A 21,080-nucleotide genomic window follows, 5' to 3' on the forward strand; every position below is an offset into this window, starting at 1 on the left:
TCTTATATAGAACTATGGTAGATTGGATCATTGGAATCCTTCATGATCCAAAGGTGGTGGATCACCGTGGCTCACCGTGATCCATGATCCGTGGCTTACTGGTAGTCCTTATCTTATCTCCATGTGACTTAGTTTCCGCATTGTCTGCCTGCCGCGGGGTTCCTGGCGGCGGCCTGTTTTCTGGCCGTAACAATCCCTAGGATTACGATCACCCTATGTGTTATATTGCTTAAGTATCCTTCGACCTATCTTAGGATACAAACCTAAGGACCCTTAGTTACCTATCGACGTACTGATAGGAAGGATCGTTACACTAGGCTCTTCTTTAGGCCATTCTGGATGCCTATGTGGCCCTGAATCGTGGTGCCTTATTTGAAGTTGCTGGGCTGTAGAGTAGACTTTGGCCTGTACCTGTGGCTGGGCTTGGAGGTACTTCTGAAGGGTGGTCGACGGTGCCAAAAACAGCGGGTCGGTGCTAGCTAAAATCGGCACCCAGGACTGCAAAACATGACCTTTAGTTGTAAGTACCTTAGGTAGGTACCTTAGCACCGTGAACTGGTGTACCTAAGCTTACCTTCGCTGGTACCACAGGTAGCTCTGAAAGGTGCGCACATGACCCACATCGCTGCATCGACCTTACCTCGCATTCCACCACCACCACCACCAGCCAACACAGCTGGTACAATCAACGGTCACCAACACCATCATCGACACGCTGAAACTGCATCGACAACAGCAGGGAGCCCTCTACACCGTCCAATATCCAGCATATTCCTGTTAGCGATCAACCGGTCAGAAGTGTCGGCAGCGCCAGCGTTGCTTCGCTGCAACAGCCTCCCGAGTTCCTGCGCAGCTCCCGAAGCTTTTCCTAGCTTCGAGGCTGCGCAATCCCAAACGACCTCGCCTGCACGCCTCTCGAGAATGAGGCAGGACTGCGGAACGGCATAAGAGGAGGAGAAGAGGAGTTCCTTGCGTCGCATTGCACTGCACTGCATTGCATTGCATTGCATTGCAGTGCTCACAACACGCGTTCACATTCACATTAAGCCTGTCCCGGCCCACCGTAGCAACAGCCTCTCATCATGTCTGGGCCGATGGCGAACCCGGTCCAGCAGCGCCAACTGGACATTGCCCAGGAGGCGCTGGAGGGCTTCATCAAGGACATCAAGTCTAGGTTCGTTCTCGTTGAGCCTCCTTCTTTCCTTTGAGTTTCCGAGCCTCTATACTGACATGCTGCGACTTCTAGAACGGTATCTGAAGAGCTCCGTAAGCGATCAGCCCTCCAGCTGCGGGACATGGTAGCTATATTACAAAGAGGTAGGCATGCGGCTTTGAACATCCCCCTTCTTCTCTCTGGATGGCAAGCCATTACCTGGCTTTGAACGGCGAGCTGATGATACCTTTTAACATAGACCTTGCACCGGACTCATTCAACACATTCTTCCTCCAGGTGCAACAACGCATCAGCAACCTCATCATCCATGGCAGCGATACTTTTGAGCGCCTCGGTGCCATCTACATCATCGATGGTCTCGTCGATCTTGACGGGCTGGACACCGGTGTCAAGTACACTCGATTCACTCAGAACTTGCGCACGATACTACGAGGAAAGGACATCAATCCGATGCAAGCCGCGGCTACAGTCCTAGGAAAGCTATGCCGGCCAGGCGGCTCGATCATATCCGAACTGGTTGAAGCCGAGGTCAAGAACGCCCTCGAGTGGCTCCAGTCCGACCGCATCGAAGAGCGACGATATAGTGCTGTCCTCGTTCTGCGCGAGCTGGCCAGGAACGCACCTACCCTAATGTACGCCTATGTCGGCATGATTTTTGACCTCATTTGGGCTGGCCTAAGAGATCAGCGACATCTCATTCGCGCGACTTCCGCCGAGGCCGTCAGTGCGTGCTTCAGGATCATCCGTGAGCGTGACCAGGAACTCAAGCAAGCATGGATGAACAAGATGTACAATGAGGCCATACAGGGACTCAAGGCCAACTCCATTGAGTCAGCTCATGCATCGCTCCTCGTCCTCAAGGAGCTCCTAGAACAGGGTGGCATGTACATGCAGGATCACTACCAGGAGGCTTGCGAGATTGTCTTCCGTTACAAAGACCATCGAGATCCCACGATCCGGAAAACTGTCGTCCTTCTTATTCCTGATCTGGCAAACTATGCCCCCACAGAATTCGCCTCGACGTGGCTCCACAAATTCATGGTCTACCTGTCAAGCATGCTCAAGAAAGAGAAGGAGCGTAACGACGCCTTTCTTGCGATTGGAAACATTGCCAACTCTGTCAAGAGTGCAATCGCTCCATACTTGGATGGCGTGCTGATTTACGTTCGGGAAGGCCTCAGTGTCACGTCACGCAAGCGAGGCTCTGTTGACCCTGTCTTCGACTGTATCAGTCGTTTGGCGGTCGCCGTTGGACAGACCCTGAGCAAATACATGGAGGCTCTCCTCGACCCTATTTTCGCTTGTGAACTCACACCCAAGTTGACACAAGCACTGGTCGATATGGCTTTCTACATTCCGCCCGTCAAGGCTACGATACAGGAAAGACTTCTCGATATGCTGAGCAAAGTTCTTTGCGGTGAGCCGTTTAAGCCACTGGGAGCTCCGCAGCCGAACACCCTCTCTTCAGTGCCCATCATTCCTAAGGACTCGAAGGATCCTTTGGCCTATGAACATCGCAAAGCCGAGATCAAACTGGCCTTGAATACACTGGGCAGCTTTGACTTTTCTGGTAAGAAACTATCCATTTCCTCTTCATCTCCCTTATCTGCCCCGAACTGTCGAATAACAGCGCTAAATCATTACAAAGGTCACGTCCTAAATGAGTTCGTCCGCGATGTCGCCATAAAATACGTTGACGACGATGACGCTGAGATCCGAGAAGCTGCTGCGCTTACATGCTGCCAGCTCTACGTACGAGATCCCATTGTCAACCAGACGAGCTACCATGCTCTTCAGGTCGTCGGAGATGTAATTGAGAAACTGCTCACTGTTGGTGTCTCCGATCCCGACCCGAACATCAGGCGGACTGTTCTTGCTGCCTTAGACGAGCGATTTGATCGTCATCTCTCAAAGGCGGAGAATATTCGCACTTTGTTCTTCGCATTGAATGATGAGCACTTCCCCATTCGTGAGGTTGCGATATCTATTATCGGCCGACTATCCCGCTTTAATCCGGCATATGTCGTACCATCTTTGCGAAAGACCCTTATACAGATGCTAACAGAGCTTGAATTCTCCGACGTTCCTAGGAACAAGGAGGAAAGCGCCAAGCTGCTTTCACTCCTCGTGCAGAATGCACAGGAACTGATCAGACCTTATGTCGACCCGATGATCAAGGTCCTGCTTCCGAAGGCAAATGATCCCACCCCTTCCGTGGCAGCAACGATCCTGAAAGCAATTGGAGAGCTATGTACAGTGGGGGGCGAGGATATGCTTCCTTATAAAGATGCTCTGATGCCCCTGATCATTGATGCATTGCAGGATCAGAGTTCTGCTCGAAAGCGAGAAGCAGCCTTGCATACCCTAGGCCAATTGGCTAGCAATTCCGGCTATGTCATCGATCCCTACCTCGAATACCCACAACTTCTCGAGCTTCTCCAGAACATCATACGAGGCGAGCCACAGCACGGTCCTCTACGTCAGGAGACCATTAAACTGCTTGGGATTCTAGGAGCACTTGACCCTTATAGACATCAGGTACAGATACGCCGATTTTTCTTGAGTCACCACAGAAGATTATTCCCTGAAGAGCTGGATGTCAGCATCGTCCCCGGAGAAGACCCCGATTCGGATGACGATGCTACTGAAGCCCACAGATACATTTCTTGTGTCAATGTTCACATCTGCCCCTTTGCAAGTGCTAACCTGATACAGCAAGTTGAAGAACGAACACCTGAAATCCAGCGCCGCGTGGAGTCCACCCAGATGACCGACATTTCTCTAATGATGACTGGTTTGACTCCGTCCAATAAGGACTACTTCCCTACTGTCGTCATCAACGCTCTACTTCAGATTCTGAACGATCATTCTCTCGTTCAACACCATGCGGCAGTCATCGAGGCTATCATGAACATATTTCGAACTCTTGGGCTTGAATGTGTCCCATTTCTCGATCGCATTATTCCAGCTTTCCTCCTAGTTATCCGTAACTCCTCCGGTAATCGCAGGGAGTCCTACTTCAACCAATTAGCCACACTTGTGGGAATCGTTCGACAGCATATTCGAAACTTTCTGCCTGGGATCGTCGAAGTCCTACAGGTGTATTGGAACGAGACACCGTCGTTGCAATTCACAATCTTGTCTCTCGTCGAGGCTATCTCGCGATCCCTCGAGGGCGAGTTCAAGGTATATTTAGCAGGACTATTGCCACATATGCTAGGGATTTTGGAGAAAGACAGCACGACGAAACGTCTAGCATCGGAGAAAGTATTGCATGCTTTCCTTGTCTTTGGCTCGAGCAGCGAGGAGTATATGCATCTCATCATCCCGGTGATTGTGCGGACTTTTGAGAAAGGAAGCAACCCAGTTTTCCTGCGCAAATCAGCTATAGAAACCATTGGCAAGATCTCACGCCAAGTCAATCTCAATGATTTTGCGGCAAAAGTCATTCACCCCTTGACCAGGGTTCTCTCGAGCGGTGAACCCTCGCTTCGCGTCGCAGCTCTTGATACCCTGTGCGCCTTGATTCAGCAGCTGGGTCGGGATTATATGCACTTTATGGGTACAGTGAACAAGGTTTTGAGAGACAACCAAATCCAGCATCAAAATTACGAGTTGCTCGTCAGCAAATTACAAAAAGGCGAGGTTCTCCCACAGGACCTGAGCTCAGAGTCGCGTTTCGCAGATCAGATTGACGAGCCCGCCTTTGCCGATCTTGGGACGAAGAAATTGGAGATGAACGCGATCCACCTTAAGACGGCATGGGATACACGAGGTAAATCGACGAAGGAGGACTGGCAAGAGTGGCTTCGGCGATTTAGCACGACACTCCTGACCGAATCGCCTAATCATGCACTCAGGGCATGCGCTAGCTTGGCCAGCGTGTATCTGCCCCTCGCCCGTGACCTGTTCAATTCGGCTTTTGTTAGTTGCTGGAGCGAGCTTTACGAACAATTTCAGGAGGAGTTGATTCTCAACATTGAGAATGCCATCAAATCGGAGAACGTCCCGCCTGACCTGTTAGGTCTCCTCCTCAACTTGGCCGAATTCATGGAACATGACGATAAGGCATTGCCGATCGATATCCGTGTACTCGGGCGGGAAGCCGCGCGTTGCCATGCCTATGCCAAAGCCCTCCACTACAAAGAGCTCGAGTTCCTTCAGGACCAGAGCAGTGGTGCTGTTGAGGCCCTCATTGTCATCAACAACCAGCTCCAACAATCCGATGCCGCCATCGGCATTTTACGCAAGGCACAGCTCTACAAAGATGGCATTCAGCTAAGGGAGACCTGGTTCGAGAAGCTTGAGAGGTGGGAGGAAGCGCTGGCATTCTATAATAAGCGCGAAAGCGAGATTCCCGAGGATCAGTCTACACCAGTAGAGATTGTCATGGGGAAGATGCGCTGTCTTCACGCACTAGGTGAATGGGACGCTTTGGGCCATCTGACAAGCCATACCTGGGCGAACTCATCTCCGGAAGTGCAGCGCTTGATCGCCCCGCTCGCCACGACCGCTGCTTGGGGTCTCGGAAAATGGGACTCGATGGACAACTATCTGCAGTCTCTTAAGAGATTCTCGCCAGATCGATCGTTCTTCGGCGCCATTCTGGCATTGCATCGTAACCAATTCCGCGAATCGGCTCAAAACATTGACAACGCCCGAGAGGGCCTCGACACTGAACTTAGCGCACTTGTTAGCGAGTCCTACAACCGCGCGTACCAGGTTATCGTGCGCGTGCAGATGCTGGCAGAATTGGAGGAGCTCATCATCTACAAACAAACAGACGAGAAGAAGCAGGCCAGTCTTCGCCGCACATGGGAGAGGCGCTTGAAGGGCTGCCAGCGCAACTTGGAAGTCTGGCAGAGGATGCTTCGTCTTCGTTCCCTAGTCATCACACCCGGAGAGAATATGCACATGTGGATCAAGTTTGCGAATCTATGTCGCAAGTCAGGACGAATGGGCCTGGCTGAGAAGTCATTGAAGCAGCTTGTTGGCACCGAAGCACCTCTCGATACGATGATTCCGTATTGGCATGAAAGACAACCCGTCAATCGCAACGGCGTTCAGGCCCAGGTCATATATGCCGTGCTCAAATTCCAGTGGGATGTTGGTCAGCAGCCTGGCTCCCGTAATTCCGGTATTGCAGAGAAAGCTCTGTATTGCCTGCGAAAGTTCACTGGCGATACTGTTTTGCGACTTGAGGCTGCTCGCTCACACCTCCACGCCACGCAGCCCAACGGAGACAGCCTTCCATTTGGGTATGGCTTCCCGGAAGGTACGGAGAATATGCTTGCCCCAGGTGCCCAGAAAGTCCTGTTCGATCAGGCGGTGCTTCTCGCCAAATGCTTCCTGCGCCAGGGCGAATGGTTGATCTCGCTGAACAAGGATGATTGGCAATACACACAGGTCAACGACATCCTAGCCTGCTACTCTCAAGCAACGAAGTATAATACAAAGTGGTACAAAGCCTGGCACGCTTGGGCACTGGCCAACTTTGAGGTCGTGCAAGCTCTCTCAGCTAGAGGCGAGGGCGGAATCTCTCGGGTTGATCATCAAGTCATTACGGATCACGTTGTCCCTGCTGTCCGTGGATTCTTCGAGTCAATTTCTCTATCTCAGGGCAGCTCTCTCCAAGACACACTGAGACTCCTGACCCTCTGGCTGACACACGGCGGATATTCAGAGGTTAACTCTGCCGTCACGGAAGGCTTCACACATGTTAGCGTTGACACGTGGCTCGAAGTCATTCCACAGCTTATCGCTCGCATCAACCAGCCCAACAAACGGGTTCAGCAATCGGTTCATAATCTGTTAGCGGATGTTGGAAGGGCGCATCCCCAGGCCCTGGTCTATCCCTTAACTGTTGCCATGAAGTCGTGGCAGAACTCACGTCGATCTCGCTCGGCCGCCCAGATTATGGATAGCATGAGGCAGCACAGTGCCAAACTTGTTGAGCAAGCCGACATAGTAAGCCACGAGCTGATAAGAGTAGCTGTTTTGTGGCACGAGCTCTGGCATGAAGGTCTGGAAGAAGCGTCAAGGCTCTACTTTGGGGATCATAACATCGACGGCATGCTAGCAACTCTGGAACCTCTCCATGAACTTTTGGAACGTGGCCCAGAGACTTTGCGCGAGATCTCGTTTGCTCAAACCTTTGGTCGTGACCTTACGGAGGCCCGGGAATGGTGCCGGCAATACGAGCTCAGCCATGATGTTGGTGACCTGAACCAGGCTTGGGATCTGTATTACCAGGTCTTCCGCCGCATCTACCGCCAGCTACCTCAAATGACTTCGCTTGAGCTGACATACTGCTCCCCGAAGCTTTTGGCCGCCAAGGACCTCGATCTTGCAGTTCCTGGAACGTATCGTAGTGGCAATCCGATTGTGCGCATCAGCTCTTTCGAGACAACGTTCAGCGTTATTAGCAGCAAGCAGCGTCCTCGAAAGCTGAACATCAATGGCAGCGACGGTGTCTCATACACGTTCCTGCTGAAGGGTCACGAAGATATCCGCCAGGACGAACGTGTCATGCAGCTCTTTGGACTCTGCAATACCCTACTTTCCAACGATTCGGAATGCTATAAGCGGCATCTGAACATCCAGCGCTATCCGGCCATTCCTCTTAGTCAGAACTCTGGCCTATTGGGCTGGGTGCCGAACAGCGACACTGTCCACATGTTAATTAGGGAGTACCGTGAGAGCAGAAAGATCTTGTTGAACATCGAGCACCGAATCATGTTACAAATGGCGCCTGACTATGACAACCTGACGCTCATGCAGAAGGTTGAAGTCTTTGGTTACGCTCTTGACAATACCACGGGCCAGGACTTGTACCGTGTCTTGTGGTTGAAGAGCAAGAGCAGTGAGGCGTGGCTCGAACGCCGCACGAATTACACTCGCAGTCTCGGTGTCATGAGCATGGTTGGCTATATTCTCGGCCTAGGCGATCGCCATCCGTCCAATCTGATGCTGGATCGCATTACTGGCAAGATCATCCATATCGACTTTGGAGACTGCTTCGAAGTTGCCATGAAACGCGAGAAGTACCCTGAGAGGGTGCCCTTCCGGCTGACGCGCATGCTTACATACGCGATGGAAGTCAGCAACATAGAGGGAAGCTTTAGAATCACATGTGAGCATGTAATGAGAGTTCTCAGAGAGAACAAGGAGAGCGTCATGGCAGTTCTAGAAGCGGTAAGTCTCATTCGTTCTTCAAAGCTGGTTTCGACCACTAACACTCGTCATAGTTCATTCACGATCCATTGCTCACTTGGCGACTCACGAATGCTGCAAGCCCCGCAGGCCCAACTTTCCAGTCCGAGCGAGAGCAAGCTCTTGTTGGGCCCCAGGCATCACGAAACAGACGGCCGTCTATCCTCGACGCAGATCCATCCGCATTACTCGCAGCGCAAGTCGGAAATGGAGATGGCACAGTACCTGGTGGGCTTCCTGGGGCACGTCCTCGTGCTCGCACAAACTCATCTGCGGCCCCTGGGAGCAGCCTTGGCGTCAATGGTCAGCGCGGCGAGCCACAAGATGCGGCTGAAGTCCAAAACGCCAGGGCTTTGGAGGTACTAGACCGAGTCAACCAAAAGTTAACCGGCCGAGACTTCAAACCGAATGAAGAGCTCGATGTGATCAATCAAGTGAACAAATTAATCGTTGAGGCGACTAAACTAGAGAACCTGTGCCAACATTACATTGGGTGGTGCAGTTTCTGGTAAGATAACAATATAGCATAGGCAACAGGGTGCAGAATGGTCATAGCATGACCTTTGGTGCTGTTGGAGGGCACGATCATTTGCATGGCTAGTGATAAGCAAAAGAAGGACAGAACTCGGTTTCATGTGCTCACGACCATTACTGATACTTGAAGAGATAGCTTTTGCATGAGCTTTAGAAGCTTTGTTAGAATTAGGACGGAGTTGATGGTTGGCGAGGGTTTCTTGATACCAGCAGCGTGGGAAAAGACTTAGCTTTCGAGAATTTCAATATGCTTTGAATGCAAGTATGGATCCAACCGGCCTCCGTGAGCTCCACACAGACACATGCCTTATGTATGAGGTGTTGAAATAGGTGAATCCGCATGCGCCTCGCCATGAATTTGAAGTGATGGTTCACGACCCTAGTGTCTTGCCTAGGCCCGAAGCACACACAGGCAGCCCCTAACTTCACCCCGCGTTTCTCGGACGCGAAATCAATTGCCGACACTCCTGCTTTCAAACAAAAGAATCTCTTCTCATCTGGCACAATGTCGCACGGCTTCGACAAGAACCATGGCGCCTCCAACTCAGCTTCCTACTCGCAAGTTGGGTCGCAATGGCCCTGAGATTCCAGCTGTTGGCTTGGGCTTGATGGGAATGAGTGTGGCTTACGGAACCCCTGGGTGAGTCCATTCCACCATCATATTTTCTCGACATTCCCGAAAACATGCACTGAGTCACCGTGTGAAGGTCTGACGAAGATCGTCTTAAGGTTCTTGACCGTGCTTGGGAGCTGGGGTGCGTGAACTGGGACACGGCGCACATGTATGGCGATAGTGAAGAGCTCTTGGGCAAGTGGTTCGATCTACATCCGGAGCGGCGCCAGGACATCTTTTTAGCCACCAAGTTTGGATTGTCTGCGCAGCTGAAAACCGACAGCAGTCCCGAGTACTGCAGAGAGCAGTGCGAGACGAGTCTTAGGCGCCTCAAGTCGAGCTACATCGATTTGTTTTACATCCATCGTGTGGACGGCATCACACCTATTGAGAAGACGGTTGCTGCCATGGCTGAACTGAAGAGGTATGCTACTAATCGCCGGCATCGTATGTCTTGTCGCAACTTACGTTGTGCCTATATAGGGAAGGCAAGATTCGATATCTGGGAATTTCTGCACCATCTTCAGAGACCCTCCGCCGTGCTTGTGCAGTAGAGCACATTGATACGATGCAGGTCGAGTATAGCCCTTGGTCATTGGAGGTTGAGGGTCCCGAAAGCACAAATCTCCTCCAAACATGCCGAGAGCTTGGGATTACGACATTTGCCTACTCGCCGTTGGGACGAGGATTTATGACGGGACAGATCAAGTCTTTAGATGACATCCCGCAGGGGGACTTGCGCCGTCTTGTGCCACGGTTCAACGCGGAGAACTTTCCGAAAAATCTCATCCTTGTAGAAAAGTTCAAAGAGCTCGCAGCCAAGAAGAAGTGTACCCCGGGCCAGCTTGCCATAGCCTGGCTCATGGCCCAAGGAGAGGATGTGATCCCAATCCCGGGGACCAAGAACATCAAATACCTCGAGGAGAATGTTGGTGCAGCCTATGTGCTTCTATCGAAGGACGAGGAAGCAGAGGTCAGAAGCTGGGTTAGCGACATCGGCGTTTCAGGCCTCCAGATGGCCCCAGGAGTAATCACAGACTACGGAAACACTCCGCCGCTCGAGTAGCACACAGATGATAAATTATATAGCCACCCACGTTGTTCTAGACAGAAGCTATGCTGTACGGCCAGTACAGACCGGGTTAATAGGCAAAGATCATCAACTCCATCTAACTGTGCAACAAGTCCAATGCCGCCCATTGCCATGAAATTAAAGTATCCAGTCTGGACTGATGGTCGTGTTGCCTTCAGTTCTATGATTGTGGCCACGTCAGGGGAAAGCATTCCACTCTACAAGAAAACCAGCCTTGCGCCCCGTCAAATTGCTGCCATTCATCAAATTCCCAGTAAAGACCGACAGTGGTGCCTGATGGATCCGGAGTTCCGTCGTAGTCGTCACCAAGGTCCACATACTTGAATCCATATTCTTCGTCGCCGTCTTCGGGGTCGGAGATGTCATAGTCTCGCTTGAATTCATCCTTGCACCGTCGAACCATATCATTCGCATCTTTGAGGCTCACGAAAACGCCCGCAACCTCTATCGTCCTGTCACCCCTGTAGAAAGCCCTGACTCTCTGCACAATGAAGATCCGGTTGACCTCAGTCTTGACGCCTGTCGTTGCTGCCATTTGGCTTGGTTTGTTCCCGAATGTTATACCCTTGCTGAATGAATGCCCTTCGTTCATGGCACCTCTGACTACACTGATTGTGAAGGCCAAGGAGGAAAAGAGATGAAGGGCCTTTTATCTGGAGTGTTATTGAAAGTGCTGTTGTCCTCAGATAGATGAAAGCAGAAGTCTAATGTCGAGAGAGTCGGAACTCTGAAGTGTCTTCTCAAGTCCTGATGTGGGTACAGCTTTGGCGTGGAGGGGCGTTGTAACCAGATGGAATCTTGCTTACGCGCAGCGAATCAAAATCGGTGACAACCTCGGGTATCAATCGGTGATTTCCTTGGGTGAATTAGGTAATTTTCTAACCTTGAAACATCAGTATGAGGTTTATCCGTCTTACATCAGAATGGAAAACGCACCATATTCTCTTGACTGAAGCTAGACTTCGTCGCAGACACCACAATTTGAGGACATAGGTAGTTCTTCGCTTATTAAAATTGAGGATTGCATTATAGGGTTTCTGTCGGCAACCTTCCCAAGTGACAATGACTCTGAAATGAACTTGCTTGAGACGCAATGAGGAGCGATGCTGTATAAATTTTAGAGCAGATGACATTTATACAGAAATAGTGATCCTCCATTGACAGGATTACGTTGTGGTATGAAAGCTGTGAGATAGCTGAATCAGCGAGGTTAGCTCAGCAGTGTTCGGAATTTTGGAAAAGGGCCAACTTGCACAATTATTTCCATTGTTGAATATTTGACTGAAGTCCTATTCTCTTCTGAGATATTGAGCGCTAGAAATAAGGGATCCTGATACTTGTGTCTTCCTTCGCTCACCTTCAAATATGTTGTCTTTCGATAAACTTGACCCAGGAAACCTGACTTGACCAACAATATCTTCCTGAGCAGCATATATAAAACCTCTCATGTGATATCGAAGATTCTAAAAAATGTTTTCCGTGTCCAATGGATGAACACAAGTCAAGGGAAATGGGAACAAGGTAAGACACAAGGATTAAACAACACTCCCAATCATCAGACAAAAGTTGTGATGGTAATTCAATAGCAAGTACTTGAGTAATGAATGAAAGAAATAAATCTCAAAAGGAGAATGGTGACACTGTTGCTGAGCTATGAGACAGATGGCTACTCCTTCGCTAACAGATGCTCTTGATATGTTTGTAACATACAAGGACGGAAGGAGGTCTATGAGGGCTGCTTTTTTGTTTCTTTCATTTTGCTCCTTCCTCTTTGAATTCGTCTGAAGTTAGATGGATAGCTGTAATACTTTTCCAGAAGCAGACCCAACTTCTCATTAGCGCCGGATGTGCCTCTCCTTGACGCAACATCTACCTCATCGCAACGCGTCCTCACGCAACAATCACTACTCCTCCAGCCCTACTTTAACTTTGCAATTGAAGGAGCTTCCATAAAATCTCACCATAGATGTCATAATGGCATATGATCAGGGAACTTTGGCTGTCGACCCCTCTTCATCGCGGCAGGGCGGCTATCTGGTCTCGCCTCGCACAAAGAGCGAGTCCTCGAAAGGCAAGGGCAAGGCGTCTCCTGGATCAATTCCCAGTATCTCCGTCTCGGGCACGTTAGGCGAAGATCGGTCTCATCAACAGGTCTCAGACTGGCCGTTTGCAGCCCGGACAACAACCCAGGGCACTCAAACGAACTCTGACGACGTCCACAGTTTGCCATCGCGGCCTGACCCTGCTAATCATCTCAAGTTCGGCAATACCCATCACTCCCGTTACAATTCAATCGAGATTCTTGGGATTCCTCGCCCTAGCGATCCTGCAAAATTTGAAGGCCAGCACCCGGCAAGCTCCAAGACGCTTCGGAGACGAGGAAGTTTCCCAATCCTGATCGCAGACGACATGGTAGCTGGACTAGCAAGGCTCTCAAAGAGAGAGCGCCGTCAGATTGTAGTGCATGATAAACTGACGGGAAAACTTTACCAGTGTCACAATCTGGTCGAGATTCGGAACGGTCACCGCAACCCGAAGGACCAAGCTGGCCTTACAGTACCGACTCTGCAGATCCAGAACAGCGACGGAACGTTCACTGTCCTGGATCCAGCTTCTAGTTCGACCGATACGGTAATTACTCGCTTCCCCTCGACTGGCTTTGACCGTGCGGCATTTGTCTCTCGTGGTGCAGATCGAGGCTCTCATCCTCAGCCGGTAGCTGGACCGATGTGTCTTGTTCGCCAGTGGAGGGGATTTGTTGACCTGTTTCGACATCCAAAAAACAGAGCCATTATCGCGGTGTTACTACTCATCGTTGGACTCCTATCGTTCAGTGCTTCATGTGCTACGGCGATCAACATGCATCTTGACGGCCAAGTTATCAACGCTGGCATCATGGCTTGGCTCGCCATGAGCACCGTCTTCCTCGGAGGTGGCGTTATCATGGCCATCATCGTCTATCTCGACCACCGCCATGGAAGACTTGCTTCCGACAACGAAGAAGAGTTGTACGAACTTGAAGTTCGAAGAGACGGGGACATGAGCAGAGGCGGGGTTGTGTTTGAAGAGCTAGAAGAAACTCCGCAACATGGGTCAGTCAGGGGTACCCAGACTGGATCTGCAGATCAGAGTGACCAGCGTGGTGATGGCTCTGTAGATGACCATTCCGGCCTTCAACATCATAGGGTGCAACTGAACGGCCGCGACCCGAATTTCGAGACTGGTAAAGGCAAGCTGAAGCAGCAGGAGATCATGCTCCATGTTATTGAGCAGGCATCATCCCAAATCGCAATGCCAGCTACAAGCCTGCCGGAAAGTCATATTCACCTGTCGCCAATGTCAGCTAAAGACTCCTCATTTGCTTCTACTATAACCCCGACAAAGACCATTCGTACTCCGCGCAACACGGATGGAATCAATGGCGGACCTTCATCACAAAGCCGTTTCCTTTCCCCGTCCGGTACGACTAACTCGTCTCTCGGCGCATCGTCGAGCGAGTCGAGCATTCTTACAGAGCTTTGTGCTGCTGTCACGGAGTCGTACAGCCCTCTTGAAGCAACATACGCTCACAAATGTCATCACGGCACCAAGGAAGAAGAAATTCGCTAAAGAGAGATGCACAATGAAGGAAATTAAGACTTGTGCTGCTGCACCTACTGTTGAGCATGGCAGTGGCCACACTATCCTGGTATTCTCGTTTCCCCGCTGGGACTCAGCTTGCTATGTGAAGGGAGCATTAGGACTGGTCCTGGCTCTGCTGGTCAATGGGAAAGGTTTAGGATCATTGGGTACACTGGCCGAGAATGAAGGCAGTGCAATCTTGGACAGCGAATGAGAGTTGCTTTGAGCTGGTGTTGGCAATTCTTGTCCTGTAGGGCTTGCCGGCCATACAAGAACAGGTACTCAGCGAAGAGAGGACATTAACAGAGATTGAAGCTAGGCAAATGGCTCATTGGGAAAGTCTTTCTTTTTGCAGGCATTGGTGTTAATTAGGAGGATCAACTCAATCTAGACTCGGATAGTGAATTGATTGACAAGAAATCAATTATTTAGATAGCCCTATCTGCGCGTGCCCTGTTCTCTCTATATCTCTTCTCCTTTGCCGCCATCTTCCTGCGCTTCTTCCATGACCGGTTCAGGTCACCTCTGTGCTCCCAGAACCATTTTTGAAAATTGGTTGAAGGATCTGTTGGCACCTTGTCTGTATCATTGTCATCAAATGTGTCGATACCTTCTTCTGTGAGATCGGCGGCTCGTTGCTGATACTCATTGGTGTCATCTTCTTCCTCTTCGTCAACATTATCATCGCCATCACCGCCAGACCAGAACTTGAATGTCTTGTTGGCATGTGCTGTGTCAGGTGTCGGTGCAGCACTTCTGATATTCCTCCACTCGAATTCTTGCTGTGTGAAGGGCGTCATGGGTATTTGTGAGGCGCGGGGAGCCGAGTCTTCTTCATCTTCTTGATCCTCGTCGCCAAAGAAGCTGAAGGGCTGTGCATCTGAGGTGATAGCGGTGGCATCGTCACCGGGTTTTGCTCGTTTGTATAAGGCTTCGAGGGGGTGCACCTTCTGTGCGGCTGGTGTGGCAGGTGGGATCTTGATGGTTAGGCTCCTTGCTGAGCCTGATGACTTTGGCCTTACAGCGTCAGACTTGAAATCTGACTGTGGGCTTGTAGCATCAACATCCATGGTGGCATCGGGAATGGTGTCAAGTCTGTCCTTGGTCAAAAACACGGTATCGTCCTCCTGGTGTTCGACACTAGAATCCTCCGACTGTGTATTCTCCTCTTCATCGTCTGAAGAGCTGCTTCCACTGCTGCTAGTCTCATCATCATCTAGCTCGGGTGATGCCTTCTTAGATGGCCGACTTCTATTAGGTACGGCTGGCCGCGTGCTCCGTGAGACCTCGACAATGTTGCCATCCGCATCTACCCAGCCTTTGCCATCGACAAACTCTGTTGGAGCTGTGGTGCTTGATGAAGATTGGGACTGTTTCAAAAAGGTGGGAAACTTCGTAGTCTTCTCAAACTCATGAACGAGGACCTCTTTGCCACCCTTGGACTTCTTGCGCTTTTTCTTAGCATCCGTTTCGTCATCTGCCGTGCCTGCGAGACTTGTTCTGTTCGGTGGGAGTCGTGTCTTGACCAGACACTCTGGGCCGTCGCTGTACCTGGATTTGATCTCTTTGCTCCGCTTCAGTTCCTTCTTCCTGGCCTTGTCCTGTTTATCCTCTCCCTTGTCCTTGTTCTTGTCTTTCTCCTTCTTCCTGTCTCTCCTATTGGTGTGCGAGTCTGCGGAGACGGTCCATCCCCGCTTGACCTTTCTGCCTTCCTCAAGCTCGACGCCCGGGATCTCACTGTAGTCGCGCTTCCGTTTCTTTTCCCTCTTATGTTTCTTCCTTTCCTCTTTCCGGTCCTGCGCGGGGTCGTCCTGCAGTCTTTCGGAGGAGCGAGCCATGTAGTCGTCGGGGCGGGCGGGCTCTATGCGGACCTTTGCGCCTCGTAGAGTGGCGCCGTTGAGCTTCTTCCTGATCTTGTCGGCGTCGGCGGCGGGCAGGTTGACAAAGCCGTAGCGCTGCTCGGGAAAGGTCTGCAGAGAGTGGTACGAGATGTCCTTAGCTGTTGGGAGAATGGCGGAGGGCAGGATGATGCGGAGGAGGTCGGGGTCGAAGGGGGTGATGTGCAGGCGTGTGTAGCCGCCAGCGGTGGTGGTGACTGCTTCGGCCGGCTCTTGCTGGGAGCTGGATGCTGTCATTGCTGGCCCATGTCTAATCGGCCCTGCTCGTCTTCGTCGGTTGTCTGTCTGTCGCACTGAACTGTATTGCAAGCAGCACAGCTCTTTGATGGGGAAGATAGAGAGCGCAAACAGCGGAATTGGCGGCCAACTCTGGTATTGTGCTTCCTCTTGATGCTTGGATTGGCAGAGGAGGAAAAAATGGGTTATCAGAATGTTGACATTGGATAAGATAACCCAAAAAATAAATTTGCGATAGTTAGCGTCGGTTGTTGTCAGTGATTGGCAGTAAAAATAGCACTACGTCCCGTTGCCGTTACCAGCTGGGATTTACCCGTCCTCAGAAGACACTAACATTCCGCGATTAACTCTAACTAAAATATTGTGCTGAGGTACCTACCTACCTTAGATACCTACCACGAAGTCTCACGATTTCAACCGCTCCCAAAGTTCCCAAAGGTGTCAAATGCAGGAAATGACAATGTGATGCAAAAAAAGATATCCAAAGTATCTATCTTACGCATTGGATGACATGTGATAGTCCTTTTCTTCCATTTTCTCCGCTCATAGCAAATGATGGTAACGATAAGTCTGGCACAGTCTGGCACAGTAAGAGCACACCTCACCTGCTGTAGATGAGGAAGGTGCGATGGATTGACTATATATAGTACCAAATCGGATGATGGCGCTCAATACTGTTGAGCAGGAGGCCTCTTCTTGAATCATACAAAGCCCTTACCTAGGCACATCAATGCCGTCCGTGTAAGATAGAATCTCTTTCGTTTTTTTCTCGACCTACGTTCACATGATCAAACCTCCTTCTCAAGAGTCTCATTCCCATCGGCATGCATGTCTGTTTTCCCGCAATTCGTTGTTTATGGAGGCACCTCGTAGACGCCCGAGAAATCTTCTCAAAGTCTTGGCCGCTCTGAGGTCATCGAATTTCATGTCATGTCATTGTCATTGAAGGGGCAGGAGGGAGTGGGTCGGGAGTCGCAGAGTCGGTCACAAAGGATGCAACGCCGGCCACCGAATGTTGTTCAGCGCTATGTCAACAGATGCTCGACGGACCGAGCATCACGGCCATATTCGAGTAAATACCAGATCATTAAGGGCCTATTTCAGCAACTGAATCATTATTGTGTAGACCGCAGACTACAAGCGTCCGCTTTTGGGAGCGAATGAAGCTCGTCCGAAGTCCGAAGTCTATCCAGGCTCATGGCGAGGCGATCTCTCCTATTGAAAAAGGAGCCTCTCGCCAAACTTGTGATTTAACGTTAGAGCGTTAGCACGTCGGAGGTTGAGCCGGGGGTGTCATGGTTGATAATGCCCCAGATCGCCTGCAGATACCTGCCTGAAACCGCAGTTGTGGGGAACCATCGGTCTTCTGGGTCTCAGCCAAGAGCTCACAGATGCTCCTTGAGCCGCATCGCAATCCGTGATTAGCACCCCATCTGGCGTCCAATCCCCCAGTCAGGAGTCGAGGTTGTCAGGGCCAGATCCCAGCGGATCGGAGCGTGGCTTGAAACTCCACAAGTTCGAGACATCATCTCCATTCACAATCCCTGGCTTCGCTCGCCCAGGAGCTGCATGCTCCCTGCACTCGAGTAAAATAGATGGGATGGGATGGTGGTCTTGTTCGGTTCAAGCCGAACCATGTGCTAAACAGTGCAAGCAAGGCTGGTGTATAGGATACTACCTCGGTGTCTTGGAGCGAGGTATCTACCTGATCCATGCCCTCTCAATGGTCGCATCAGCTGTTGTTCTCGACTAGATGCCAGTCTATTTGAAGGTATCGTTTCGTATCCTGCGACATGCAGTCACTTCTCCTGTCTGTACCTGTGGTATAAAGGCCGTGTGTCTCCTCTGCATGCCACGATGATCTCCGTTTAGACTTTCCACTATTGCATTCTCTTGTAACTCGTCTCTCTTTTTCATCTCTATTCTCTTCTCGTTCTTCTGGAAGGACCTTCAATTCTCCTACTACCTGCTTACCTACCTCGTTCCGAATTTCGCTTCTGCTCTCGCTGTCTTTAGGTCGATCCTACCTACTCACTCATCCAAAATGCGGTACACTGTCTCATCCATCGCGGTCATGGCTGGTCTAGCCAGCGGGACTCTCGGAGGTACGCATGCAAACCGTCTCGTACCATACGACTCGTAGGAGACTGCTTGCTGACTGATAAACTGCAGCTCCTCTTGAATCTCGCCAGTCTGGGTCTGCGTGCTTTGTCATTGGCAACACAGCACTGCCAGCGGAGGTGGCAGATGTTGTGACCTCCATCCAGTCGGTCATCACCTGCTCACGCACAGCGACCACCATTGCCGGCGTGCCGGACGTGACCACCAACGGCCTCTCGTACTCGTCGATCGACTTCTCCCAGTCATCTCAAACTCCGCTTGAGTTCGCCTTGTCCGAGTTCGCCACGGCTGAACCGCTGGCCAGCACCGACCTGGCCAAGTTCACCGACGAGCTCAACCTCTACCTGGCCACCGAAGCCGGCATCCGCTCTGTCGGTGGAAGCCTGGCGATCAAAGTCCCCAAGTTCTTCCTCGAGTTCCAGGTCAGCCGTATCCAAACGGCTCAGGGCAACCCTCCCACGGCCGCAGGCCTGCAGGTCGACCACTTGCGAGACAAGGTCTTGAAGAATGCCGCAAGTGAGGACCAGAGCTTGCTGGATCAGGTCACCGCGCTGGCCACGTCTCTCAGCTAAGCGCGTAAGTCGTGATCCAAGCATCAGTGAAGCGGGAAGGTGCATAGCGAGGGCGGTTCGTAGGTAGTAGTTATTATATTAACCAAAACATTTTGCATTGGCGGCGTTGCTGGCATTTTCCGAGAAAAATTTACAGTAATGTCAAATGTCCATCCTATACATGAAGAAGAGAGGAGAAACCGCAGAATTATCAGGCTTGCCTTAGCCCCTCCGCCGTGAGCTCAGGATGCACCGGAACGCCAACCCATGTCTATTCGTCATATGTGCCACATTGTTGATCCCCATCATACACGTCTCCTAGAGGTGGAAAGTAGAAGCGTCTATTTCCCGGCCGCCTGTCTAAGATTTGCCTCGCGAACCTCGCCCCCAGACGCCTTCCACCACACATCTCCTCCCCATCGCATCAAGCGCTCAACGGCGCCAGTTGGCGTCATGGCAGGGCGGACATCGAGATAAAATACGGGCTCGCCCGTTGGCTCGGGTGGTCCGGTATAGTAATCGATAACGTAACGGACCTGTTGCGCCTGCCCGTTGATGTTGCGCGAGACAAACCAGTCGTGGCGGTCGAAGGGGGGCTCGGTGCTACAGAGGATCAGCTATGATGTCGGCCAAAAGGTCTCTATATCTGCTGTGACTCACCCAAACTTGGCCGGATACAGCCATCCCATCACCTGGATCATGGCCGCCTTGGGGGTCATATCCTTGGGACGGCCCTGGAAGCGTATCAGGGTCGGGGTATCCTGGGATGCATCTCTGCCTTCTAGCGCTGCCAGTCTGTTTGCTGCTTGCTCAGCGTTCTCCTCGCCCCTCCTACAGATCTCCCATCCGCGAGACAAGCCCTTGCCAAACCTCTTCTCCCACTCGACAATCTCCATCCATGCGCCCTCATTCAAGAAGTTGTGCACGGCGACCATGCTCTCCACGGCGGTGACATCGGTATCGCTGTATCCCTTGCGCAGCAGAGCGTTGTACATCTGCTGGGGCGAAGGGTACTCCCAGTTGCCGTCACCAGTGCCTTTGGGGATGGATGAGGCATCTCGTGATGTGGGCAGCGCCTGAGACTGGTTTGGAGCGGGAGCTTGGGAGATGTCACGAAACATGTAGTTGAGCGGGTTTAGCCTTGATAGGGTAGACTTCTGAGGGGCTGAGGAGTCGGAGGATCGTTGGCCGTGAGGCACAGGACACGAAGAGGGAGGTTCGGACGACGACGATGATGCCGCGGGTCGTTTGGGAGAAGGGTTCAGTGCGTCAATGGTGCGCTGGTTCTTGTGCATGGGGCAGCCGGGCTGGAGAAGCAAGTTGCCCTGTTAGCAAAAAGATATCGTTGGACGGTTTGTGGACCGGCTTACTGGGGGCGATGCATTCTCTCCATCTCGTGGGTGAGGCACGGGAAAGGAGTGATGCGCCAGATGATGCGATGACGCCGATGATGCTGTTGCCGCAACTCCCGTATTCGCGTCCGCCCAAAACCAGCCCATGGCTCGTATCAATTACGGATAACTTCAATTTGTGGATTCAAGAGAGGAAGTTTATGTGTCGGATTGACAAGCGACTATCCCACCAGGCACTTTGAGGGTGCGCTTCAAGAAGATTCGTGAATTGAAGATTGAAGAGTTGGTATCTGAAATATTTCCTGGCGCGTAATCACCAGATAGGGACACACGGGCTCCTTATCGTACCGATTAAGAAAAAAAAAAGCCAGGAATTAGCACCCATCTCTCCCGCCTTTCTCCGAAGGGAGTCGGCGCCTTTGCAGCGCAGTGGCAATTGCCCTCAGCTGTCGCCAGCTGGCACTACCTGGGTACTGCTAAAGACATAGGTATCATGTCCATTTTTGCGGCAGCTCCAATTCGAAGTGATGGCGACTCATTCCGACTGATTCGCCTCCATCTAAGCAGGGAAGAAGATGATTAATGTGAAGCGAGTTTTATTATTTGGATAGGCAGCGGTCTTTCAGGCATGAGGAGTAGGCTATTTATAGTATTTCCCAAAAAAAAAAAAAAAA

General features: G+C 51.3%; 5 protein-coding genes across 5 annotated transcripts; 3 read left to right on the plus strand and 2 right to left on the minus strand.

The window, feature by feature from the left end:
- Positions 1–1,082: 1,082 nt before the first annotated feature.
- Positions 1,083–8,898, plus strand: UCRPA7_6762 (putative phosphatidylinositol 3-kinase tor2 protein; the record flags this gene model as incomplete). The annotated part of the gene is made up of 5 exons (XM_007919301.1): positions 1,083–1,174; positions 1,247–1,317; positions 1,413–2,744; positions 2,823–8,368; positions 8,422–8,898. 5 exons carry the CDS (start codon positions 1,083–1,085, stop codon positions 8,896–8,898), a joined length of 7,518 nt encoding a protein of 2,505 aa, XP_007917492.1.
- A 552-nt stretch (positions 8,899–9,450) lies between these two features.
- UCRPA7_6763 (putative aldo-keto reductase yakc protein) lies at positions 9,451–10,599 on the plus strand (the record flags this gene model as incomplete). Its single annotated transcript, XM_007919298.1, has 3 exons — positions 9,451–9,560; positions 9,628–9,957; positions 10,017–10,599. The coding sequence occupies 3 exons, from the start codon at positions 9,451–9,453 to the stop codon at positions 10,597–10,599; spliced, it is 1,023 nt and encodes a 340-aa protein (XP_007917489.1).
- Positions 10,600–14,675: 4,076 nt separating this feature from the next.
- UCRPA7_6764 (putative suppressor protein srp40 protein) lies at positions 14,676–16,382 on the minus strand (the record flags this gene model as incomplete). The annotated part of the gene is made up of 1 exon (XM_007919287.1): positions 14,676–16,382. One exon carries the CDS (start codon positions 16,380–16,382, stop codon positions 14,676–14,678), a length of 1,707 nt encoding a protein of 568 aa, XP_007917478.1.
- Positions 16,383–18,426: 2,044 nt separating this feature from the next.
- On the plus strand, positions 18,427–19,075 carry UCRPA7_6765 (hypothetical protein; the record flags this gene model as incomplete). The annotated part of the gene is made up of 2 exons (XM_007919290.1): positions 18,427–18,487; positions 18,555–19,075. The coding sequence occupies 2 exons, from the start codon at positions 18,427–18,429 to the stop codon at positions 19,073–19,075; spliced, it is 582 nt and encodes a 193-aa protein (XP_007917481.1).
- A 320-nt stretch (positions 19,076–19,395) lies between these two features.
- On the minus strand, positions 19,396–20,349 carry UCRPA7_6766 (putative cytochrome c heme lyase protein; the record flags this gene model as incomplete). Its single annotated transcript, XM_007919292.1, has 2 exons — positions 19,396–19,657; positions 19,715–20,349. The coding sequence occupies 2 exons, from the start codon at positions 20,347–20,349 to the stop codon at positions 19,396–19,398; spliced, it is 897 nt and encodes a 298-aa protein (XP_007917483.1).
- Positions 20,350–21,080: the final 731 nt, after the last annotated feature.

Source organism: Phaeoacremonium minimum (assembly GCF_000392275.1).
Source record: "Phaeoacremonium minimum UCRPA7 unplaced genomic scaffold PA7_03_scaffold_495, whole genome shotgun sequence".
In the NCBI taxonomy this organism is placed as follows: Eukaryota; Fungi; Ascomycota; class Sordariomycetes; order Togniniales; family Togniniaceae; genus Phaeoacremonium; species Phaeoacremonium minimum.